The 24,143-nt window shown below is 39.8% G+C and overlaps 1 protein-coding gene across 4 annotated transcripts in view; it reads left to right on the top strand.

Annotated features, from left to right (window-relative positions):
• Positions 1-24,143, top strand: part of Slc4a7 (solute carrier family 4 member 7) — a 92,112-nt gene that overhangs the window by 10,065 nt on the left and 57,904 nt on the right. For all 4 annotated transcript variants that reach the window (XM_057769698.1, XM_057769697.1, XM_057769700.1 and 1 more), the window contains exons 2-3: positions 18,956-19,037; positions 22,178-22,324. In XM_057769698.1, the coding sequence (XP_057625681.1) occupies positions 18,956-19,037; positions 22,178-22,324 (229 nt within the window). The remainder of the gene's footprint in view (positions 1-18,955; positions 19,038-22,177; positions 22,325-24,143) is intronic.

The raw sequence follows: 24,143 nt of genomic DNA, 5'->3' as shown, positions 1-24,143 counted from the left end.
AATAACTCAACAAACAAATAATTAATCCAGGTTAATTGGCATTTGCTGAAATTACATTGACACAGTTGTAGGGGACACACTGTGTTTCTGGTTTTGCTGCCAATGGCACCATTTACCTTGAGCGCTGCATGAATCTGAATGGTGTGGGCCTGTGTTTTACACAGACCATGTGCTGTTAGCATCTGTCTCTGCTAAGACGGGAGTTAGAATTCAGCCGGTGGAAATGATTTCCATTTAACCAAGTTTTTAAAGTTAACATTTGGGGGGAAAACATTTTTCCATCTCTTGAAGTTATTTTTCTTTTCATTATTTTTATGTTTGTGTTTGAATATAATAAGCCTTAGTGTTGTTCAGATATTATATAATCCCTCAGACAAAGTCCACTAAAGGTTTCTTTTTGTTGTTGTTTTGAGATGGTGACTTGTTTTGTAGCCTAGGCTGGCCTTGAATTTTTGTAGCCTAGGCTGGCCTTGAATTTTTGTAGCCTAGGCTGGCCTTGAATTTATGCATAACCTCCCTGAGTGTTGGGATTATAGCAAGTGCCCATATACTTTGAGGTTTTTGAATTTTTTCTTTATGTTTTGAGGTAAATGTTACTGCTTCATTTCTCAGGCATTACTGGCAGCACTGTACATCTGCTTCAGCCCTCCTAGTGCTGGACCCACTTGAGCATTTTGATTTAACTAGAGGTCAGGCTTTATTTAAGTAGGTGATAAGTATTAAACACCAGGAAAATAGAAATCAGTTTTCACCAGTTTTAGATGTTTCTAAGTTTTGGGGAACTGTGTATTTTACTTGTGTGGTTTTGCTTTATGGAGAGTATGGGTCTTTCATGTACAAGAAGCATTTCCAGGCTCAGATTAGATGACAGCTGTTGCATTGTGCTGGAAGTGCTGAAACTGTGCTGTTCTGCTCCATCTTTAGACTTACTATACAGTAGGCACCTTTTGTCTGTCTGCTTTTGATTTTGTGATTGGGGTTTGCAGACACTTTGTGAATCAGTTGCCCTAGCCTCACAGTGTGCTCCTCAGTGGGGCCTCTAGGAAGGATCGTGCTCCTCCTGCTCCAGTTGTCGGGGGGCGCTATCGTGGGTATTTTCACACGTCATACATGCAGGATATAGTTTTCCTTGGGATTGTTTTTGTATTTGGGAGACTTGATCTCCCTTTTGCTAAGAATTTGGGATTACTTCAGAATAAAATTAATCCTCATTCAACCTTTTATTTTGTCTAGCTGTTTTATTGAGAAATAGAAAATTTGAAAAATGATCACAAGTTCTTACAAACCTTTTCAAAATAATACAAAATTCAGAGCACAATTGAGGAGGCACATTCACAATTTCAGACATTGTTGCTGCCAGCAGATGGCTCCTGGCAACCAACACACCTTTGTATCCTTCTGCCTGCTGCAGTTTCAAGTGTTGGATAGCAGGTGTGAATACCCTGCTGGGGTTGTGAATTCTACTACAACAGTTATTTGACTGGTCTGTTTCATTAAAATCTACCATCTTAACCTTATTTAGAAGGATCCAGAGTAGAGACTCTGCCAAGAAAACAAAGGAGACTGGAGCCAGTGCAAATTGTGATTTCTGGCGTGCCTGAGAAAGAAATGCATAGAGATGAGAAAGTTAGCGGCAGCTATTCCCTGAGCCCCTTTCCTGTTGGCTTGTAGTGTTTGGTCACCATTCCTGGGATTCCACAACGAACTCTGTACTTTCCGAAGTTTAAACAAGGTTCTTGTAGAGAAACCAAGAGAAGCCTGCTTAGTAACCTCACAGAATTTCTGTTTTCTTACTGAGATAGGAAATACCAGTTATGAAATAGTAATAATATAAGAATTCAGATTAAAGCATTGCCAAACTGCTGTGCAGGTTAACTGGCAGGTCTGTACCAATTACGGCAAATGTTTGTTGCCTGTATTCAAAGCTACTCTTTGACGCTTCATTTGGACATTTATTTTAACAACTCAATTCAAATTAACAAACACATTTGTTATAATTTTAGCAAATACTTGGTTAGATGTTTTATTTAACATTATCCAAAGTGCAGAAATCCCAAACATAGTCCCAGTATTTTTCCATATTCTCTAAGAATACATATTTTTTGTAGCTAAAATCAATACCTCCTGGCTAGGCTTGGTGGCATAGACCTGTAACCCCAGGTATTTTTGAGGCTGAGGCAGGAACATCACAAACAAATCCCCATTTGGAATCCTGAGGGAGTTGAAGGCTACTCTGGGCAGCTTACCGAGACAGTAACCGAGACACACTGAGACACAGGCAGTAAAAAGGAGGCAGGGCTGTAGCTCAGGGCTAGTCCTCCCTAGCCTGTGTGGGGCCCTAATGATAGCAACAGAATTCCTACTCAGAGGAAATGAGGAGGGAATGAAAAGCAATTTGGAGGTCATGGGGCCAAGGATTTGGGTGTAGGTGATTTTTTGCTCCTCTTCATATGTTTACACAATGGCAAGTTTTATGAGAGTTAAAGAATGGGAAGGAAACAGGACCAAGTCAGGAAGATTGCCAGCTTGGGGCCAATCTGGGCTACATAGTGAGGCTCTGTCTTCAAAGATATATAAAGAATAAAACGGGAGAATGTTATAATGAAAGGAATTTCATAAAGTCTTTGGGAGATGTGAGTGCAGGTGAGGTTACTCATTTAGAAAATCCATAGGAACTATAAAACAGAGTCCTATTTCTAAGAAGAAAGAATAGAATTTATTTTCTTCAACATCAGACTTTATTCCAAGTCTAAAGTAAGTTGAGAACAACTGAGGTGTTGCACAGTCTGGGAAAGCACACAACAAGGGGCTGGAGATATGGCTCAGTGCTACCAGCACTCACTGCTCTTCCAAACACATCCATGGCAGCTCTCAACCCCTATAACTTCTGTTCTCGAGGATGTCCTGGCCTACATGTGATGTAGGCATGCATGCATGCGGTGCACAGACATACATTTAGGCAGAATATGCATATGCACAAATAAATAACAAAGTGAACCACAGTCTGTTTTGGAGAAGGTTTGACTTGGGTTCTTTCTGAGAGCTGTGAATGTAAAATGGGGGAACAGCCGGTGCTGGCCCCTGCAACTCTAGAGACTGTATGTGGAAGCTGGAAGCCAACAAGAAAATTACACTTTCCATGCCACTGAAAGTAGAGGCTTGAATATGATGATGAGAGAAAGTAAAAGGAGAAGTAAAAGGATCTCAAGGCAGCCTAACCACTGGTTTTGGCATTTGACTAAAATAATAGGAAAGCACTGGACAATAGTTATGTTTCTCCTAAGCAGCCAACCAAATAAGAGTGTCTTGAGCTGGCAAGATGGCTCAGAGGTTAAGAGCTCTGACTGCTCTTCCACAGTCAATTCCCAGCAACCACATGGTGGCTCACAACCATCAGTAATGAGATCTGGTGCCCTCTTCTGGCCTGAAGGCATACATGGAGGAAGAACCCTATATACATAATTAATAAATAAATTTTTTGGTTTTTTTTTTAAAGAAGAGTGTTTTGTTTACTGAGGTAAATGTAGAGAAGAGAATGTCATTTAAGTTTGGTGTATATGATGTTCTAGGCCTCACAATAGTTACTTTTTGTAATGACTTTGAATTAGCAATGGTTCTGCTTCAGCCTCCATAGTGTAGTGTTACATATATGCACTCCTGTCTTAGGATTCAGTGTATACTTAGCAGTTTGAGTTCTGTACAGGCTACACAGCAAGACTGTCTCAAGCCCACATCAAAGCAAAGTGCAGAGACAAGAGCCAATGACTTTACGGTATGTTTGGTAGGTCTGTATGGATTAGTGTAGGAGTACTCCGGTTTTGACAGCCATTTCATATGTGAGAGTTGAGTAGACCGAGGCCTGAAGGCTTGTGCTGTACCATTTGCAAGCCCATAGAAAAGTTTTCAGCCCACTTTTATGTCTTTAAAAGTATTTTATTAAAATAACAATAGGAATACATAATATCATTTATATGCACTTATATTTCTGTGCTCTGGAAAACAAGTATATTCAGTAAATTCAGTAAATCTTCAAGTTCAAGATGTGTTTAGGTCTTTTTTTTTGGAAAGATTGCTTTACGTTTGATTATATACATCTTCATACTATTTTTGACGAAAAAACAGGTAGACCTTTAAAATAGTGGTACTTCCTGGTTATTTCCAAAGTAGTGAAATTCATTGTGGGTGGGCTTGAGGTATCTTTTTACCTTCCAACGGACATTTGACAGATAATTTAGTTTATCCTAATGTGTGTGTGTGTGCGTGTGTGTGTGCGTGTGTGCGTGTGTGTGTGCGTGCGCGCTTCTGGCATCTGTTAAGTAAAGTCCAAATAAGTGATGACCTAGGTCGTATAACCTGCTAAAGCAAAGACTAAAATATCATTAATGCTGAGATTAAGTATCTCTGTTCCAAAGGATTTGATTCGAGAGTCATAGAGTCAAGAAAACAAAAGTGTCGCCGGGCGGTGGTGGCGCACGCCTTTAATCCCAGCACTCGGGAGGCAGAGACAGGCGGATCTCTGTGAGTTTGAGACCAGCCTGGTCTACAAGAGCTAGTTCCAGGACAGACTCCAAAACCACAGAGAAACCCTGTCTCAAAAAACCAAAAAAAAAAAAAAAAAGAAAACAAAAGTGTCAAAAGAGGAAAGTCAGAGTAAGTTTATCTTAGTTTACTGTATTAAACGACATACATACACGCATGCATATATAGCCCAGGTTGGCCCTGAAATTGTTGCTCTATGTTCAAATGTATATTGGGTGCTCATACAGAGACCCAAAGTTGATGTCACATGTCTTCCTTGATTGTCCCACAGTTTCTTTTTTTTTTTTTTTGGTTTTTCGAGACAGGGTTTCTCTGTGGCTTTGGAGCCTGTCCCGGAACTAGCTCTGTAGACCAGGCTGGTCTCGAACTCACAGAGATCCGCCTGCCTCTGCCTCCCGAGTGCTGGGATTAAAGGCGTGCGCCACCACCGCCCGGCCCACAGTTTCTTTATTGAGGCAAAGTCTCTTGCTAAACCTGAAGTTGCCTTTGTGGCTAGTCTGGCTCCCAAGCTTGAGTCCAGGGATCCCTGGTCAGTTCCTCTCCACTCCTGGAATCACAGGCAGCTGCCATGCCTGCCTGGCTCTTATATGGCTGCTGGGTGTTTAAACTCGGGGCTTCCCGCTTTTGCAGAAAGCACTTTGTTCACTAAACTGTCTCCCCAATCCATAGTTTGACATTTTTGTTCTTGTGGCTATTTTGTATGTATATGTATCTTAATATGGGGGTGTAGTCATGTGTTTGTGCCTGTGTGTGTACATGGAGGCCAGAGGAAGGTGACATTGAGTGTCCTCTTTCATTCCCTGAACCTACAGCTGTGTTATGCACCCTCTACCCCCACCCTCAGCTTCTAGGTTGGAAACTAGCAAACTTCAGTGATCATGCTTTGTCCACTTACCCTTCTTGGTGCTGGGGCCGCAGGGATGCGCTGATTATTTGGCTTGTTATGTGGTTGCTGGTATTCGAACTCTGGTCCTTAGGCTTGCTTGGCAAGTGTTTTTAACCAGTGGGCCATTAAGTTACCTCTGTAGTTCCTTTGACCATTATTTTTATAATATGTTTAATTTATTATTTACAATTTCATACATATATACAGTGTATCTTAATACCAATGCCCCTCTAACTTCCTCTGGATCTTCCTAACACTTCCTTAACCTTCATGTTCTCCTCTTCCTCATCTTCCTCTTCTTTATAAACATTGAGTCCAGTTGATGCTGCCTGCGTGTGTGTGGTTGTGGGGCCATCCACTTGAGCATAGGCAACCTAGTAGTTGACCATGAAGAAAAGTGCCTTCCTCCCTCTCTTATTCCTTACCTCAGAGTTGAATCTCATGAGCCCCCCCATCTATGCTGGAAAGCTAATTGGCTTGCTCTTGTGCAGATTTAGTTGGACTTTTTATTTTAAAGCTTCGTGTGTGTGTTTGTGTGAGTGTGTGTGAGAAAGAGTGTGTGTATGTGTGTGAGAGTATGTGTGTGTGTGTGAGAAAGAGAATGTGTGTGTGTGTGTGAGTGTGTGTGAGAAAGAGAGAGAATGTGTGTGTGAGTGTGTGTGTGAGAAAGAGAGAGAATGTGTGTGTGAGTGTGTGTGAGAAAGAATGTGTGTGTGAGTGTGTGTGTGAGAAAGAGAGAGAATGTGTGTGTGAGTGTGTGAGAAAGAGAGAATGTGTGTGTGAGTGTGTGTGTGTGTGAGAAAGAGAGAGAATGTGTGTGAGTGTGTGTGTGAGAAAGAGAGAGAATGTGTGTGTGAGTGTGTGTGTGAGTGTGTGTGAGAAAGAGAATGTGTGTGTGAGTGTGTGTGTGAGTGTGTGTGTGAGAAAGAGAGAATGTGTGTGTGTGAGTGTGTGTGTGAGAAAGAGAGAGAATGTGTGTGTGAGTGTGTGTGTGAGAAAGAGAGAGAATGTGTGTGAGTGTGTGTGTGTGAGAGAGAATGTGTGTGTGAGTGTGTGTGTATGTGAGAGAGATTGTGTGTGAATGTGTGTGAGAGAATGTGTGGGTGTGAGAAGAGTGCGTGAGTGTGTGTGAGAGAATGTGTATGTGTGTGAGTGAGTGAGAGTGTGTGTGTGTGTGTGTGTGAGAGAGAGAGAGAGAGAGTGTAGAGAGAGTGTGTGTGTGTATGGGGTCTTGTCTAAGAAGCTCAGAAGAGGGTATCGTCTCTTGGAGCTGTAGTTACAGGTTGTTGTAGGCCGCCCTACGTGAATGCTAGTGTTTGAACTTGGGTCCTCTGGAAGAGCTACAAGTGTACTTAACTGCTGAACTGTCTGTATCCCCTAGTTTAACTTTTTTGTTTTGTTTTTTAAATTTTTTATGGAGACAGAGTTTTCCTTATAGCGTTGGAGTCTGTCATAGAACTCATTCTGTAGATTAGGCTGGCCTCAAATTCACAGAGATCCACCTGTCTCTGCCTCCCGAGTTCTGGGATTAAAGGTGTGCATGACCACCACCCGGCTAGTAACTTTTTAAAATTATATTTAAATGAGTTGGAGTTTGTCCTTAACCAGGTTACCTTTTAATTTCCTAGGTAAAATTTTCTATTCAAATGTAACCCAATATGTAGATTAAATATTGTTGTATGACTTTCCTTGGGGAGATATGAACAAATGTTCACTTCAGGTAGGGCACTGATGACAGACCAAAAAAATTATTTTACTGAATCTAGCTTAGTGAAGCAGTGAATTTATTGGGATTTCTTACAGGGCTGTAGGTGACAGATTACTCATAGCTGCTGAATCACTGAGACAGGACACAGGTTATACCCATGCTCAACTTGTAGGCAGCTTTGCCAACTCAGCAGTATGGATTAACCTTGAGGATGGGCCTGGTGATTCTTATTTATTTGAAGTGTTTGATGAGACCTGTAGGTTTTGTTTACTTCCTGAGCCTGTAGGTTTCTTTCAGTTCTGAGAAAACAACCATTAGACAAGTACTATAAACACTGTAACTAAATTGACATTTCTCAATGCAAATGTAAGTTGAATTTATATTGTTTTTGTCTTTGACATTTAAGTATGAAATAGTATTATTGTTGTATTTGCAGCACTGAGGATTGAGCCCAAGGCCTCCTGAATATTAGCAAAGTCTTTACCTTGGCCCGAGCTATATTACTGTTAAGAAAATCAGCCAGATACGGTGCTATCCTCATTTGTACTTACGTCAAAATATAGTTATAAAAAGGTTTTTGAAGTACTATGAGCATTTAATACAGCTTTAAAAATGGCCTTGAGGAGTTGTCTTCACTTACCCTATATACAATATAAGAAGAAAATTTCCTGTTTCCAATCAAAGCCATTAGGCAGGAGACTTCTGATGAGGCCTGAATTTTGGTGGTGATGAAAACTGAAATAAGTCATGTGAACTTATTTCAGTGTGGAGGATGTGGTCTGGCCTTGCGCTCACTGAAGTGTGTAGTCAATGAAGCAAGTCTTCATGTGGTTTACATGGATTGTTTTCCTACAACCATTTCCTTCTAACTTATCTGTAGAAATCAAATTAAGATCAAATATCCACGTTTATTATATTTTTGCGAACCCCCTACCATGCTATCATTTTTGCTTTTTATGGTAATACTTTTAATATTGTTAGCTGTTACTAAATTACTTGATTTACAGTATTGAAGAGTAGTTTTTGTGATTGAATAATTTATTTTCTTAAAATTACTCCATGAGATGTATGAGCAAGTAGCATTATTAGGATAGATAAAGTTACATGTGCTTTAACTTTGAGGACGGTTGATGTGTTGGAACACTGTGGCTTTGACATTGTCTAGTCCTTGATTTGAATAGTGACCGAGTTCATGGAACCTGAAAGAACTCTTGTGAAATTAAGAATGTCTACGTAGTCCTGCAAAGAGGTAGGACTTGGTTTCTTAAATAGATGGTATATGAATTAATGAATGACTTTGTTTACTTGGGCTGAGAACTGAATGCAGGGCCTTTATGCTTGCATATCACCTCTCTTGTTTCCTCATGTAGCACTTACTTCCACGTGGGCTGCTGATGGTGTGGCACATGGTAGATGTTTCCTCAGACATAACGAAGGCAGCCTTTTTTTTCAGTAAGACAATTGATACTACTTTTTATTTGTTTTGTTTTTAAGCAATAATAATCTGGGCTTTCAGGCAAAAAGGATTTTGGAAAACTTGTGTCTACCAACCTGACACTGATATTTCTTAATACTTGGTCTTAGCCACACATGCATGGTTTTGTTGACAAACATGAGTCTTTATTTTTCTTACCATGTTATTTAGAAAGACACGTGGTAACCATTCAAATTACAAAATCCAGAGTAGAGGCACTTGGAAAGTTGAATAAGGAAGATTTATATGACTTCTAGCATTTTAGTCTGTAGAATCCCTTGTCTCAAAAAAATGAAAACTGGTTGGTAGATTGTTCAGTGGGTAGCATGAATGCTATTCAAGAATGAAGTCCTGAGTGTGGGTCCTCAGCACCCACATAGAAACAGCTGGTGTGTGCCTATGACTTTAGTGCCTGTGTCCAGGCTCACTGACCATCCAGTCTATAGAAAATGGCAGATTTGATTTAATGAGGGACTTTGTCTTTCTCCACCTCTCACAGACACACATACCAGAACAACAAACCAGAAAAGAATACATATACAAGTGGGTTTTGATAACTGTATGTGGAATATTCATTTGAAGTTGTTTCAGGTTTCACATTGCAACTAACGTCTCAGAAATGAGTTGAATTAGTATTAAAGAGGAATTCCCACTGCTAATTGAAAAGAGTATTTGCTCTGTGTGGCGTACCATTTTTATCCCAGCATTTGGGAGACAGAAGCCGGAGGATTACAAGTTTGAGGCCAGCCTGGTCTACATAGGGAGAACTTTTTCAATCAAACAAGAACACAAAGTTGTCCTCATAGAAGTTTGAATTGTTTTTGATATACTTATTTTCACTAAGGTGTTACATAGCTCCAGGCGGTGGTGGTACACGCCTTTATACCTGCACTTGGGAGCCAGATGCAGGCCAGATGCAGGCGGATCTCTGTGAGTTTGAGGTCAGCCTGTTCTACCAAGTGAGTTCCAGTACAGGTTCCAAAGCTACAGAGAAACCTTATGTAGAAAAACCAAACCAAAACAAAAAAAGGTGTTACATAAGTTACCATGTATTTTTTTTATTGTTTTCTAAATAAACTCTGTAGTTTTTTGAGTTTTAATTCTACTATGGTAAAAGTAGATATAACTCTTAGTAACAAAGACGCCTTGAAGTCTCCAGTAATGAGTATGGAAGGGTCCTGGTCCTGGGGCTGTGCTGCTTATTTCTGCCTGCCCTTCCAGTTGTTAGAGATTGGAATATGACTGTCAGTTTTATTAGTAATGTATTAGTAATGTAGTTGGCGGTAATTTGGTATAAATTTAGTGATCCTCAGGAACAAGTTCTCTCTGAATAAAAACATTTGGGGTTTGCTGAAATTCAGTGACCAGCTTACTGGTCTCCAGCTTACTGGAAAGTACAGTATGGCACACACATAGACTTAAATAGCCACACACAGGGTTCTTAGAATGTGCTCCCTTTGTTCTAGTGTTGTGGATAGACTTCCTTTAAACGGATTGCAGCTTTCTTTCAGTTCATCTCTCCTTTTCTGGTTCATTCCCTTTCTCTTCCCTACACTTTGCTTTAAAGATAAAGTTTCTTGGCACTCTCCCCAGCTAGCTGTGAACTCACTGTGTAGTAGACATCGGCCTTAAATTCCGTCTCTTCTTGCCTCCCAGGTGCAGGGATTGCAGAAACACCTGGCTTCTTTGAGTGTTTCTAAATGTGTCTGTTGCCATCCAGATCTGGTTAGTGCCCTGACCCCTTTTCTAAGTTGTAGTTATCAGCTTGGAAGATTAGGCAACATAGAAGACAGTGATTGGCTGTGCCATAAAAGCAACTTAGAGGAGTTCATCTGTATAAAGCACAGTGACCTAAATCAGATGCGTCCTTGCTGTCCCTGGACTCTTGTAGGGATTTACCGCACTGTCAGAAACAAGCTCTGTCCTGTCAGTATTACTATGGAAAGATTCCGGCTGGCAAGGAAGTTACATGTAGGTACCTATTAGTTAGGATTTATGTTTTATTTACAGATAAACTGTCATTTTTTAAAGCTTAATAGTGTATCCTGGAGAAATGTGGGGCTCAGTCAACACTGGCTTAGAATGTTATCATCCCTTTGTCCTTGGCTGTGAAACTGAAGGGTAGTGTTAGGGACATCTGCAGTGTCTTCCCACTCCCAAACTTCTTTTTAAGGAAGGGCAAATGGGAGGTTTAGAGGGAGGAAAGGGAAGGGGTGATGTAATTACAATATAATCTCAAAAATAAAAGAAATAATTAAAAAGTTCTGTGGTAGCATAGTTGGGAAGAAATCATCTCATGTTATAGATGCATGGAAGCTGAAATGTTTGATAGCTGTAATTACTCTACATGGTTAATAATCAGAATCCTTTGGGTTATAGCCATGTGTGATGATAGAAAAATAAATTTCTAATGGGGCTCTCTGATGTCTCTCTTAATACTGAATCTTGCAAGCTTTTGGTGTCAAAAGCTCTTATACTAGGCTTATGATACAGTCTAAGTAATTTTAGCATGTTATTCTTCATACTGTGCCTTCTAATATGTCTCATATTTTGATAATTTGACCAAGAAAAGTATATGTTGTAAATGTTCTCTTTTCGGCAAGGGAAATGACTAAGAGAAATTTTAGTTATAGCATGTAATTTTAGTAAAAAGAATATTTAATTTTTTTTACTAGGATTCTTATTTGTGAATTGAATTTTGACTTTATGCTAATTCTGGACTTTTAAAAGTATAAAATATTAAAAGTATAAATAGACTTATTATATTTTTAAAGTATATTTATGCTCAGGGCTTAGAAGGGATCTTTAAAAGATTTATTATTATTAATTATGTGTAGGTGTGTGCACCTGCATATGGGTATGTACATGTAAGTGCAGGTACCTGCATCAGATTCCCTGGAGCTAGAGTAACAAAGTAGTTGTTAGGCCCCCTCCCCCTACTATAGGATCCTCTGGGAGAGCAGCAAGTGCTCCTAACTTCTACGCCACCTCTCTAGTCCCCAGAGGATTTTTTTTTTAAATTTTATTTTATGTTTTTTGGTATTTTGCCTGCGTGTATATCTCTATGAAACTGTTGGGTCCTGGAAGTTAAGTTATACACAGTTGTGAGCTGACGTGGGTTCTGGGAATTGAACCCAGGTCATCTGGAAGAGCAACCAATAATTTTAACCCCTGAGCCATCTCTTTAGTCCCAACACCCCACCACCAGAAGGGATCATTAAGTTTTTTAATTTTTATAAATTTATAATAGTGACTTATACCTTGAGATATTGAAATTCAGCACATTAAATAAGGACTTCCCAGGACTCAGGACTGTTTGATGCTGGGAACTCAGTGGAAAACAAACCAGAAGTGGTTACTGTCTTTTGTAATTTATTATTCAGCCTGCGAGGTAATTAAGTGATTCCTCGAGTTTGTTATTGTGTAGGAAATGCTGTACATGCGACAGGTGACCTTGATCTATAGTTTAGTGAATCAAGAATTTGCATAAACGGCACTCAGGAGACTTGGCTTTTCATTGTAGCTCTTTTATTGGCAGTGCATTTCTTTCCTCTTTTAGATTAAGAGAAAGAAAGAATGAAAACTGAATTGGAAAAGCAAAGCGTGTTCTGTGTAGATGTCTGTGTAGTCTCATTTGTCGGGATTTCATAAGATCATTCCTTTGCCTCCAGATTTTCTTTCGTGGAGAGTCATGTCTTAACCAAACCAATAAGTTGGAAATTTGAGTTACTCAGTTTTCACTGGCACATGCCCATTTATGGTGTAATACTCAAATTGTGACCTGGCTGTTTGCTAAGAGAATGAGTTTTAGTTCCAAATCCTTAAGGGAGACTTGTTCTCCCTCCTTTCTCCCTCCCTTCCCCCCTCTCCTTTACTCTCTTCTTTACCCATGTCCTCTTCTTTTTTTTCCCCTCTGTTTTTGTATGGTGTAGTTTCATACTACTATAGCCAAACCTTGGGATTCCAGCCGTCCAATTACCTCAGCCTCTCAGTTTTGGAGATTGCAGTTTGGGGCCACCACACCTGGTTTGTAGACCTTGAAAGTATTCAGTGAATCTTCGTAGACTTCTGCACATCCCACTCTGGTTTTCTGTAATAAAGAGGTAGTTATACAAGTTGTGTGTGTGTATGTGTGTGTGTGTTTGATACAAGATCTTACTATGTATACCTGGCTGACTAGATCCGGCTGGCCTCAAATTTGTGATAGCCTTCTGACTGATGGAATTACAGGAGTGTAGTAATGTGTTTCTCTCTGTACCCTAGGCTGTTCTAGAATACACTGTATAGTCCAGGATGGAACTCGTGATGACTGTTGGTCTTGGCCTCTCATGCCAGAACTACAGACATGAGCCATTATTCTAGACTAATATCAGTAATTTTAAAAAATTACTTAAAAATTTTATCTCTGTTAATTTGTACATATTTGTTTCCTAGTGCATTCCTGTTTGGCAAGTCTGTATTGGTTAAATCTTGGAGTGAGTATATCTGTCTCGTAAACAGAGTGAAATACCTAGAGTTTAAAATTTCACACCAAATCCCAGAGAGGTTTTTGAACTGGCTTGAGACAGTAGTCCTGTGTCACGTCCTAAACTCTCACTGTTGCAGAGGACTTCTCCTTCCAGGGTCTGTCTCAGGCTCTCTCCAGTTTCCCTGCTCCATACTTTCTGTTTCTTTACATTTCCTTTCTGTTGTTCCCCTTAGAGACTTTTTGTTCAAACTTGGATTGTCTTTAGGTAAATTTCAAACTCCAACATAATGTCATGGCACAAGAATCAGATACATAGATGAGTAAGTCAAGTGTTGTGGCTCACACCTGCTTCCCAGCATCCAGAAGGCTAAGACAGGAAGCTTTCCTGGGCTGCGTATGAATTCCAGTCCAGCCTGGGGTATAGATAGAGGTATTATCCCAAAACAGACAAGCAAAACATGGGGGAAGAAAAATGAACCCAAATTATATCAGTATTAAAGCTTGATTCCCTCTAGTCCTGAAGATACTATGTTATTCCTCTGTTGTGTAACAACTTTATTGTGCCATTCCTTTTTCAAGGAATCCTAAGTCATTTCCAGCTTTTCCTATTACAAGCACTGTTGTAATAAATAATCTTGGACATCTGTTACTTCATGTATAGAATATTTAATCTCATTCTGGAATAAGATATCTGTATGCCTTATGGATAATTAATATTATATTTTATGTTGTACTATAGTGGCACTTATGAATTTAAGAGAACTGGCACCAGAGCTGAATTAAGATTAAGATTAGATTGAACATGACTTGCATAGATATAATTTGGATGCTTTTTTAATTTTGTGTTTTTGGTTTTTCTTGTGACATGTCATTATTTATTTAGGTAGATGTTGCAAGTAATATTATACCAGTATTATTCTTAGCTATTGCTGGCTTTGTTTACTATTGTGCTCTTAGAGATAAAAATGTTGAAAGGGTCTTTTCTATGTGAAAATTAAAAAACAATTGACATTGAAATGTTATTATTTAAAAATGTCATATAGGAGATGAAATGCTACTAGGATTGCTAGGTCCTGCTCGTTAGTGTGTCCCTAGTGAGCAGTTTCATGTCTCACATTATAAACATTTAATATGCACATGGATTGTCATGACAACTTTTACAAAGAACATATATTTTGCTTAGAGTAATAATTTTTCTGTGCATTAAAATAGTATAAAGCATTATTCCAAAACAATCCCATCTAAAATCCATGCATTTAGGAGAAGCTTTTACTCTCTTCAAATACCCAGTGCCTTTGTTCTGGGGGTTTCCGTTTGTGGCCAAACGTACCCTGTGTACTTTAGTTGTGTTTCTTCCCATACAGCCAGATGGCCAATTTACACAGCCTACACAATGCTGGCGGTTACAACAGATGCTGTCTTTACTACTCATGTTTCACAGTTGAAAAACTAGGAAAGAGAGAAATACATTTGTTTTCTGTCCTCCTTTGGTCAGTAAGTGCTGTAAGTTTTTGTTTTGTTTGTTTTTGTTTTGGGGTCCCATGTAGCCCAGACTGACCCTGAACTCCCTATACAGCCTTAGGTGACCCTTGAACTTTTGATTTTCCTGCCTCTACCTTCCAAGTGCTGGGATTGCACCTAGTGTGTACAGTACTGGGCACTGAACCCAGCACTGTTCATGCTAGCTACACTACTGTGTAGCCGCATGCCGAGCCCTCTGTCTGTAATACTGTTATATTTAAAAGATTTTAACTTTCAGCCAGTGTTGATGGCTCATACTTTTACTTCTAGCACGTAGGAGTTTGAGGATTGTCATTAGTTCAAAGCTAGTCTGGGTTGCGGAGTTAAACACACACCTCCCCCCCTTGGGATTAGAGATATAGCTAGCTTGGTGCCAGAGCATTTACCTAACATGTGCACGGTCCTAGGTTCAGTACCAGAATTGTCAGAAACTTAATAACAAAATTTTATTTTGTTATGCTAGTTACATTTGAGAAATGTAGTAGCAACTAGATATTTGGAGTTAGTTTTTCTTCAGACATATTTTTCTGAGCAGTTGAAGTTTGGTGCAGATTCCATCAAGCCTTTTTCTTCACTTATTACTAAGTAGAAATAAACACCCAGAAAAACAAACATTTGGGAACAGAACAGGTTTAACTGATTTTAACATACATATAATTTTATTTATAACTCCGCAGATTGCTGTTTCACTAAATAACATGTCCTTGAGATCTTTCCTAACTATGTATTTAGATCTTTCAGGGTGTTTGTTTTTGTAGCCCAGGGTAGTCTTGAACTCAGTTGGTACCCTAAAGTCTTTCAAGAGTCTCCTGTTTCTGCCTCCCAAGTGTTGGTTGGTATTAGAGGTCTTTGCTACCCCAAAACCTACTTCTAGGTTTTAGATTTTTCTCCCCCCTACGCTCTGTTTCTGTCTGTCTGTGTGTGTGTATTAAACCCACAGCCACATTCCCAGCCCATAGGTCTTTTCCCCCAAAGTATTTGTTGTATTTCTTAGTTCAAGTAATACAAGTGACCTATTTTTGTTTCTTTTCTTTTTTCTTTATAAATAGAAATTCTAGGTCTGGTGTGGTGCAGGAGGTAGAGACAGGCAGGTCTCTGTGAAGTCAAGATCAGCCTAGTCTATACAGAGAGTCCTTGGCCAACCAGGGTTATACATTGAAACCTTGTCTAAGAAAAAAACAAAGAACCTACTACATTGAGAATGGAAGGAAGTCTTAGGTGTAGTCTCACAGGAGTAGGCCGAGTAAATCAGTAAGGGTATTCACCTACATCCTCTGAGGGATCTGTTGTTTTGTTGTTGTTGTTTTTTCACAGGTGGAAGTATTTTTCTCTGACAAATATTTAAAATGATAAAGTATGCATATTTTAACTCAATGTAATAGTAAAGTAAGTGTTTGGTGAATATAGAATAAATGGTAGGTAGTGGACGTGTAGGGTATTTTTAGTGTAAGCTGATTGGCTTTGTTAATGCATCTATACATGTCAGTAGAGCTGTGTTGTTGGTTTGAGGCCAAGAGTCAGTTGTAATATTTCTTATCCTGGCAGGTGTACAGGGTAAGGGAAAGCTTGGATGGGAGCAGTTAATCCCTTTAGTGTGGACAGTGTGTTGCCTCTTAGGACTCAACCTTGGCCTCGGGTTTAGGAGAGAACTTGTCAGTTGCAGGATTGGTGTTATATGAACTCACAAAGGCTGGCAACATGCACTGGGCCTTCATGGGTCTAAGACAAAGGAGGAGGTGACACAAGCCCAATACCTAACCCAATATCTCTAATTGATAACCTCTCAACAAAGGAATAATTGTTTTCCCTAACGGAGCTTTAGTGGGTATACAGACCCCTATTAAGGACAGAACCCATGCCAAGCAGTGGATGACTAACACAAAACAAACTCAGTGGCATTTTTGAAAGATCTTTGTCTCATAATGCTCAATCCTGATGTGTTTAGAAGGCTTTGTTTCCTTGGTGTCCTCCATCCTTTCTGGCTCTTCTACACTTTCTACCTCCTTTTCTGCAGTGTTCCCTGAGCCCTGAGTGGGGGAGGGATTTGATGGAAACATCCCTTTTAGGGACTGAGTGTTCTGAGGTCTCTTACTCTGCACATTGTCTAACTGTGAGTATTTGTTCCCATGTGCTACAAGAACAGTGATGACTGAATAAGACTAATCAAACTGCTGGTGGTGGTGCACGCCTTTAATCTCAGCACTCGGGGAGGCAGAGGCAGATGGATCTCTGTGAGTTTCGAGGACAGCCTGGTCTACAGGAGCTAGTTCCAGGACAGCTAGGACTGTTACACAGAGAAACCCTTTCTTGAAAAACCAAACCAAACCAAACCAAAAACAAACAAAAAGGCGCTGAACTATGAGTATAGCAGACTATCACTAGGAGTCATTTTGTTGGCTACATTCCTTTAGAAGAACAGTAGTAGTATTTGGATTTCTGTCCTCTCAGGTTCCTGGCTACCCAAGCAGTGTTGCATATGGATTCTATCACATGTACTGAGTCTTAAGTCCATCAGATCGTAGTTGATTACTCCTACAAGTTTTGTGCAGCGATTGCACCAGTGTATCTTCCAGGCAGTTCACCATTGTCAGTGGAAGGGTTTGTAGCTGGCTTGGTGTTTCCCTTTCTCCTCAGGTAGCATGCAGAGAACCTTCCAGTGTCATAAACACTATTAGTAGGAATGAAGACTCTAGTTAGGCACCAGCTCAGCTTCTCGGTGTACAATAAGGTGTGTAAGTGCTGTCTTCAGTAATGGGAGCAACTAAAAACCTTGGCAATAGGCTGGGTTGTGTGGTTGTCCTTGGGTCCCCTTTGGCCAGAAACTCATTAGATTTTACCAATTCCTGGAGCATGAAGTTTGATTTAACGGTGGGATGTTCTGTTGGATTTTGTAGTTTCTCACTCTTGAGCTGTTTTATGTTTTAGGGCCTGGTTTTGTGTTTGACTTTGGCCCCATTTCTAAGGAAGTCTGGAGAACGTAGACTAACCAGACAAACTGGTGTCTTTTTCTCAGTTCCTGTTAAAGTGTAGAACCCTAGCGAGTCATCTAACTTCTTCGAATTAACTTGAATACTGTCCATACAGAGATCTATTTGAGGTTTTCTTTGGGTGTCTAGCTTTAGAAAGTATGTCTGGATAGCTGAAAACCTGTATTTCCCTGGTTCTATGTCTGGTGCTGAATTTAATGGATTGGATAGTAAGTTGGGCTAGTAAGAAATTTATTTGAAAAATTCAAGCAGACCAACTCTGGTCCTGAGTTTAGAGAGTGAGAATTTGGGGAAAACTAATAGACAATTTATTGTGGGTGTACGGAAAAGCCATATACTGCAGGCCAGTACTACAAAAGGTTGTGCAAACCTTTCCGGAGAGCCACATGTGGTTCGACTCAAACCCAGAACCAGGATTTGAGAGATGAAGGGTGTTACCTGTTTGCATGTGTTGACAGAGTTGTACAAATACATTTTCCTGTGTAGATGACAGTGATCACAATGCTCTGTTAAAGTTGTTAGGACTTGAGAAAGCTGGTATAAAATACAAGCTTCTTTTTAAATGGTCCAAACTGTTTTCTGTTTTGTAACACATTAACTGGTTATATTTTTGTAGAGCTGGGGAGTGAGCAGTATGATTAAGATTGAGTTTTCTTTTTTTCTTTTTTTTTTTTTTTTTTTTTTTTTTTGTTGCTTTTTTGAGACAGGGTTTCTCTGTGGTTTTGGAGCCTGTCCTGGAACTAGCTCTTGTAGACCAGGCTGGTCTCGAACTCACAGAGATCCGCCTGTCTCTGCCTCCCGAGTGCTGGGATTAAAGGCGTGCGCCACCACCGCCCGGCTAAGATTGAGTTTTCATATCATAAACCAGAATTTCCCTAGAAGTTACCACTTTGGCATTTCTTGTATCGGGAAATGAAGTGTTCTAACTTTTACTAGCTGTTTGTTAACTTACAAGTAAAAATGGTACTATATATTGACCTCACCACTCATTTCTGATAGTTTTGTGTTTATCTGTAATCCATGGCAATTGTTGTTTTTAGAGCAAATGTCAAAACAAACAAGCATTCCACTCTGACACTTAAGACAGCATTCCTTTCACATAAGATTTGCTTTCCCCCCCTTTGGTCCTGTGTATATTTTACTGAGGATAAATTTAGTATTTCAAAAAATGGCTTACAACCCTTTGCTGATTTTATTCTTACCATAAGAATATAACTGAATTTTAAAAGTTCCTGTAAACACTTTTTAAAAGATGCAGTTGCTCTCAGAACTTTATTTTGTGTGAAGGTACCTGCTTTTGGCTCTTTGAAATAATACAGATGAAGTTTTTGTGTGCATTGGTTTATAGTAAAGGAGAATGCCTTTCTTCTAGGGTCCTGATGAAGAAGCCGTTGTAGATCTTGGCAAAACTAGCTCAACTGTGAACACCAAGTTTGAAAAAGAAGAACTAGAAAGTAAGTTCATTTAAAATAATTTTTTAAGCTTAGCAGGGAGATGACCAGCTGATGCCTGCCAGTGTTCTTAAGTTTCACTTCTTTTAAGTTTTAAGTTTTTCCTGCTTCTGGAAACATTGTTGTAGTCAGTGTTTGTTTAGAAGACTACTGAATACTTCTGTGGTGTAGCACAATGAATAATATTGTAGAAGATATTCTTACCTATGGTCCTGAGTATTTATTCTTTGCTGAATTATTGGCATAGATAGATTTCATAAAGCCTTTCCCATCTCATTGATTACTTGCCATTACTATGAAACATGAAAGGTAATGATTACAAAATGCGCTTGTCCCTTCCCCACACTCTTGGAGGACTGGCTGGAGCACCAGATTTGAAGCCGCAGCATCCTTAGTTGTCATCAGTGCTCAGTGGTGCTGCAGTGACCAGCACTTAGAACTGTGCAGCAGACGAGCTCTTTGTCCTCCTACATGGGAAGAGATCCTATTAAACAGTTTTTCTTCTTTGTTAGGTTTCAGAAATAGTTTTGGAGTTATAGAATGTCAGCATACACAGTAAAGAACATTTCTGCGTGTACCTTATACAGGTTCATGTAATGTTAAAAATATTATTTGTGAAATTGTACCATTTGTGAAAATACAAAAGTTAACACTGAATAACTCAAAAAGGATTTGCTTACAGTTTCCTAAACTGCAGCTTTTATTTGGAATTCGTTGATTTTTCTATTAATGGCCTTTTCTGTTCTGAGGATCCAGTTATAATGTCTCCCTAGTCTCCTATAATCCATGTGGGTTTCTCATTCTGACCTTGTCTTCATGACAGTGACAGTGGAGGAGGAGTGAGTGGGTGTGTGCTTTGTGCAGGGTCCTCAGTTTGCAGTCCCCATCTCTGTGCAGCAAGTCTATGGATATGATATCACTTATTGGTGAGTTAATGTGGAAATTTGACTAAATTGGTGTTTGTGGCAAAGTTTTCATAGACACTTTATTAAAATTTGCCACTCATTTATCAGACTTTTTTTTGGGTGGTGGGGTGGGGATGGGGTTTCAAGGCAGAGTTTCTCTGTGTAGCTTTGGAGCCTGTGCTAGAACTCAATCTGTAGACCAGGCTGGCCTTGAACTCACAGAGATCTGCCTGCCTCTGCCTCCCAAGTGCGGAATTAAAGGCATGTGCCATTACTGCCTGACCCTGTATCAGGTTCTTAATCTGTTGCTGTTAAGAAAGAGATGGAGTCCTCTGCATTTTATCCTGAATTTTCTGCCTCTGCCTCCTGAGTGTTAGGCTTGTGTCTTTGTGAGCTAACATGCCTGGCTAAAAATGACTTACGAGTTTAAGAATACCTCATGTATCAGAGGATACAAAGAAATAGTAAGACTGTCTTTAGATCCTTGAGTTTTAGTATATTTTTTTACTTTTCTTTTTGCTATGAACTCAATAGAATTTATTTATATCTTGGTGTATTGGGTTGGTGTGCCAAGTGCTAGTTAAACTTATGGGATTGTGATCTTAGCACACAGCAGTGGGAGTTGACACTTCAGTTACAGTTCCACTCAAATAAAACTGTCGAATCAGTGAGTTTACTTACAGTTTTTACTTTAGTGAGATATAATTCACAATGCACAGCAAGCCATTTAAACGTCTTAAGTTCAGTGTTTACATGCTATTGCTCTGCAACTGCCCAAGTCTTGGTTCCCAGACATACCTGTTGTCACTGAAGAAACCTTGAATAATTATGTTTTAAATCTGTAATTTCTAGTATAGTTTTTCTAATGATCGAGTTTTGATTTCTATAGAGGTGTGTCAAGTTCTTAATATGCTAAGTAGAGTTCTTAGAGATATTTTAATTAGTAAGTTTTTTGTGTTTCTAAAAGTTTGGTTATTTTTACTCTAAAACTTGCTCAGTTACTTAGTGTATCTGTTTGTTTTTTTGAGACAAGGCCTTGCTGTGTAGCTCAGTCTGCTCAGGACCTCACTAAATAACAGGTCTGACTAACCACTTGACCAGCTTCAGAATCACACAGTATCCACACCTGAGGGCTTCTCTGTTAGGGTGTTTCTAGAGAGCTTTAACTGAAGAGGGAAACCTACCTTTAAGGTGAGTGATCCCATGGCCTGGGATCACAGACTGAAGGAAAGGGAAAACGAAGAAAGACAGGAGGGTGGCAAGGAAAAAGGAGAACGCTAGCAGAGGTTTTGAAATCCCAGTTTTACTTCCTGATCTGTCAAGATCTGAGCAAGAGCACGGTGTGTCTGCTCTCATGCCTTACTGAATTTGATGTACTTCTATATCTCCTCAAAATAAGCTGAAATAAATTCTCCTTTGTAAACGTTGCTGATCATGTATTTGATCTTAGCATCTGGAAAGGCAGCATGAGAAAAGTAGCTAATGTATCAGTCTGGCCTTGAATTTACAGTCCAGCTTTAGTTTCCCAAGTGCTGGGATGGTGGACTCTGCCACTAGGCATAGCTACATTACTTGATTGACACTAATATTTTGACAATTGAGACATGGCAACAGTATTGGTTTGGAAAGTAAAACAAAATTTTACTGAGTCAGCAAATTTGCAAGAGGCCAGGCATGGTGGTACATTCCTGTAATCCCCACATGCAGGCAGAGGCAGGAGGATTTTGAGTTTCGTGCTAGTCTAGCAAGACCCTGTCTCAAAAGCTAAAATGAGAACAGAAAATCTCATCTAAGGATAGAGTTTCTTAAAGTATTAATTTACTGACCATCTTAGGATTTTTTTTATGGAAATAATATTGTTAACCTAATATTTCAGCATATTATTTATTTTGTATATAAAGGCAAAAAGCAACTCTTGTCATTTTTCCATAATTGCCTATTTTTTTTGAATTTGTAGTCACATCTCTTTGTATTCAGCCCAACAATACAACTTCAGTAGTGAACTGTTCAAACATTTGAAGAAACCAGTTGTTGCTTTAGTAGTGGACACAGTGTGGTTAGCTCTGTAACTAGTTCATTTCATTTAGTGGACAAAATAGAGACTACCCTTTGTGCTTCTTTGTGTGATCAAGTCAAAGGATCATGTTTCCCCATGGTAGCTTTTCTTATTCTAAAAGTACACAGTAAGGTGTTATAAAGTCTTACCTGCTACTCTCTCTCTTTCAAAACTTTTATTAGGCCACCGGGCTGTATATGTTGGTGTTCACGTACCATTTAGTAAAGAGGGTCGTCGGCGTCACAAGCATCGAGGGCACAAACATCACCACAGGAGAAGAAAAGACAAAGACTCAGATAAAGAAGATGGACGGGAGTCTCCTTCTTATGGTAGGAAGAAGTCGCCCTTCACTGATGGCTTGAACTTTTTTTCTAAGAAGTATCATGTTTCTCACTTCATTCTTATGAAATAATTTAGCACATTGGGAGGGGGCCAATAAAATTGGAGCATTTTTGTTTTGTCTTTTGAGGTAAGGCTTCTATGAGCATCCCAGCTGGCCTCAGGCTTATTAGTCTTCTAAATGCAGGCACCATTGGCATGGGCCACCAGGATTGTTTTTCTCATCTCTATTTCTTCTCTTTTCTTCATCTCTCTTCCTTTTTCCTTCCCTGTTCCTTCCCTTCTGCTCTTCCATCCCTTCTTTCTGTCTGCTGGGTAATTAGGTCCAGGGCCTTTGTGCATGCTGGGTAAGCATGCTGCCACTGGACTATTTCTCATCCCATAGTAACTTAAGATTTCATTGATAGAAATGTGGTCATGGTGGCAGTGGAACCCTCGTTTTCTTTTTATTTAAAACTTTGAATATAAAAACTCTTTCTTGTCATTTAGCTTTTAAATGAGAGTTGTTTTGTATCCTTTTACTCTGGAGAGAACAGAAAGCTACAGTGGATATTTTCTGCATACACTCTCAACACTTGCATGCAGACCCAGTGAAGGCTTTGCCACTCTTATGGGACTGAGGCATTGGGGTCCTTGACATGGCTGTGCTAATGTCAGTAACACATATTCCCTCACCCCTACATCATCCTGTATCAGTCATGTCACTGGTACACCAGTGAGTCTATCTCTCCCTGTAGGTCAGTATTACAGCATTCAGTGTCTAATATGACTAAGATAGTCATCAGTTCAAGATTGATTTCTCTGTGTCTGGTCACCAAAGATTGTGGTGTCTCCAGCAGTAAGATTCTATGTTCATTTGGTTGACGACCAAGAACAGTTGCAGTAGCCTGTGTTGTTTCAGTACCCCTGGGGCTTCCTGACCAATAACATGGAGGGAGATAACTATTGCATTTTGAAACTGTTCTCTGGTTGGACAAGACTTGTAAGACAGTAGTTTGGTCTCTGGATAGCATATAGCACAGGCTCTTAATTGTGAGAAGAGGCAAGAAAGATAAGTTCAGTGCTTGCCTGAACTGACTGCCCAGGAACTGTTTTCTAGTGTGGTAGCACAAGGTGAGGCCTGGTCAGCTCTCAGGAATCTGGGTTAAAAGAATCCAAAAGCAGTAAAGTGTTTCAGTCTTGTTGAGTGAGAAGAATACAGGCAACAGAGATAGGGGCTTGCACAGCACAGGTCTGACTAATAACCCAGGACTGTGTGAATCCAGACTGTATACATAAAGACTTGTCAGGTGCAGCTGATGCAGTGTATAGAGACTTAGGCCATTTGATCCTTGTATGTTAGAAAGAAGGAATGGGAGTCAGAGATACCATGTTCTAGCTTAAGAGACTAAGGGCAAGGGTAAAACCTATTAAGCTCAAAGAAAGGAACAAAAACTAGAAATGGAAAGATGGCTCAGTGAAGAGAGCTTGCTGCTCTTTCAGAGGACATGTGTTCAGTTCCCAGCACCTACCTCAGGCAGCTCACAGTGCCTGTACTACTTGTAAATCAAGCCACAAGGGATCTGGTAACTTATTCTGGCTTCTGCAGGCACTATATACATGTATACTAATCCCATACAGGCACATGCACATACTCACACTTATAATTAAAAAATAAATCACTCGGTGTGGTGATGCACACCTTTTATTCCCAGCCCTGGGAGACAGAGGCACATAGATCTCCGTGACTTTGTGTCTTCACCTCTCTCTGCTTTATTGCTCCAAGGCAGGCTCTCTCAGCTCTCAGAACTGTCTTACCTCTTTCCCAGT

The sequence above is a fragment of the Chionomys nivalis genome, chromosome 5 (assembly GCF_950005125.1).
Source record: "Chionomys nivalis chromosome 5, mChiNiv1.1, whole genome shotgun sequence".
Taxonomy (NCBI): domain Eukaryota; kingdom Metazoa; phylum Chordata; class Mammalia; order Rodentia; family Cricetidae; genus Chionomys; species Chionomys nivalis.
Note: the sequence above shows the minus strand (reverse complement) of the source record. Positions and strands in the feature narration are given on the sequence as shown.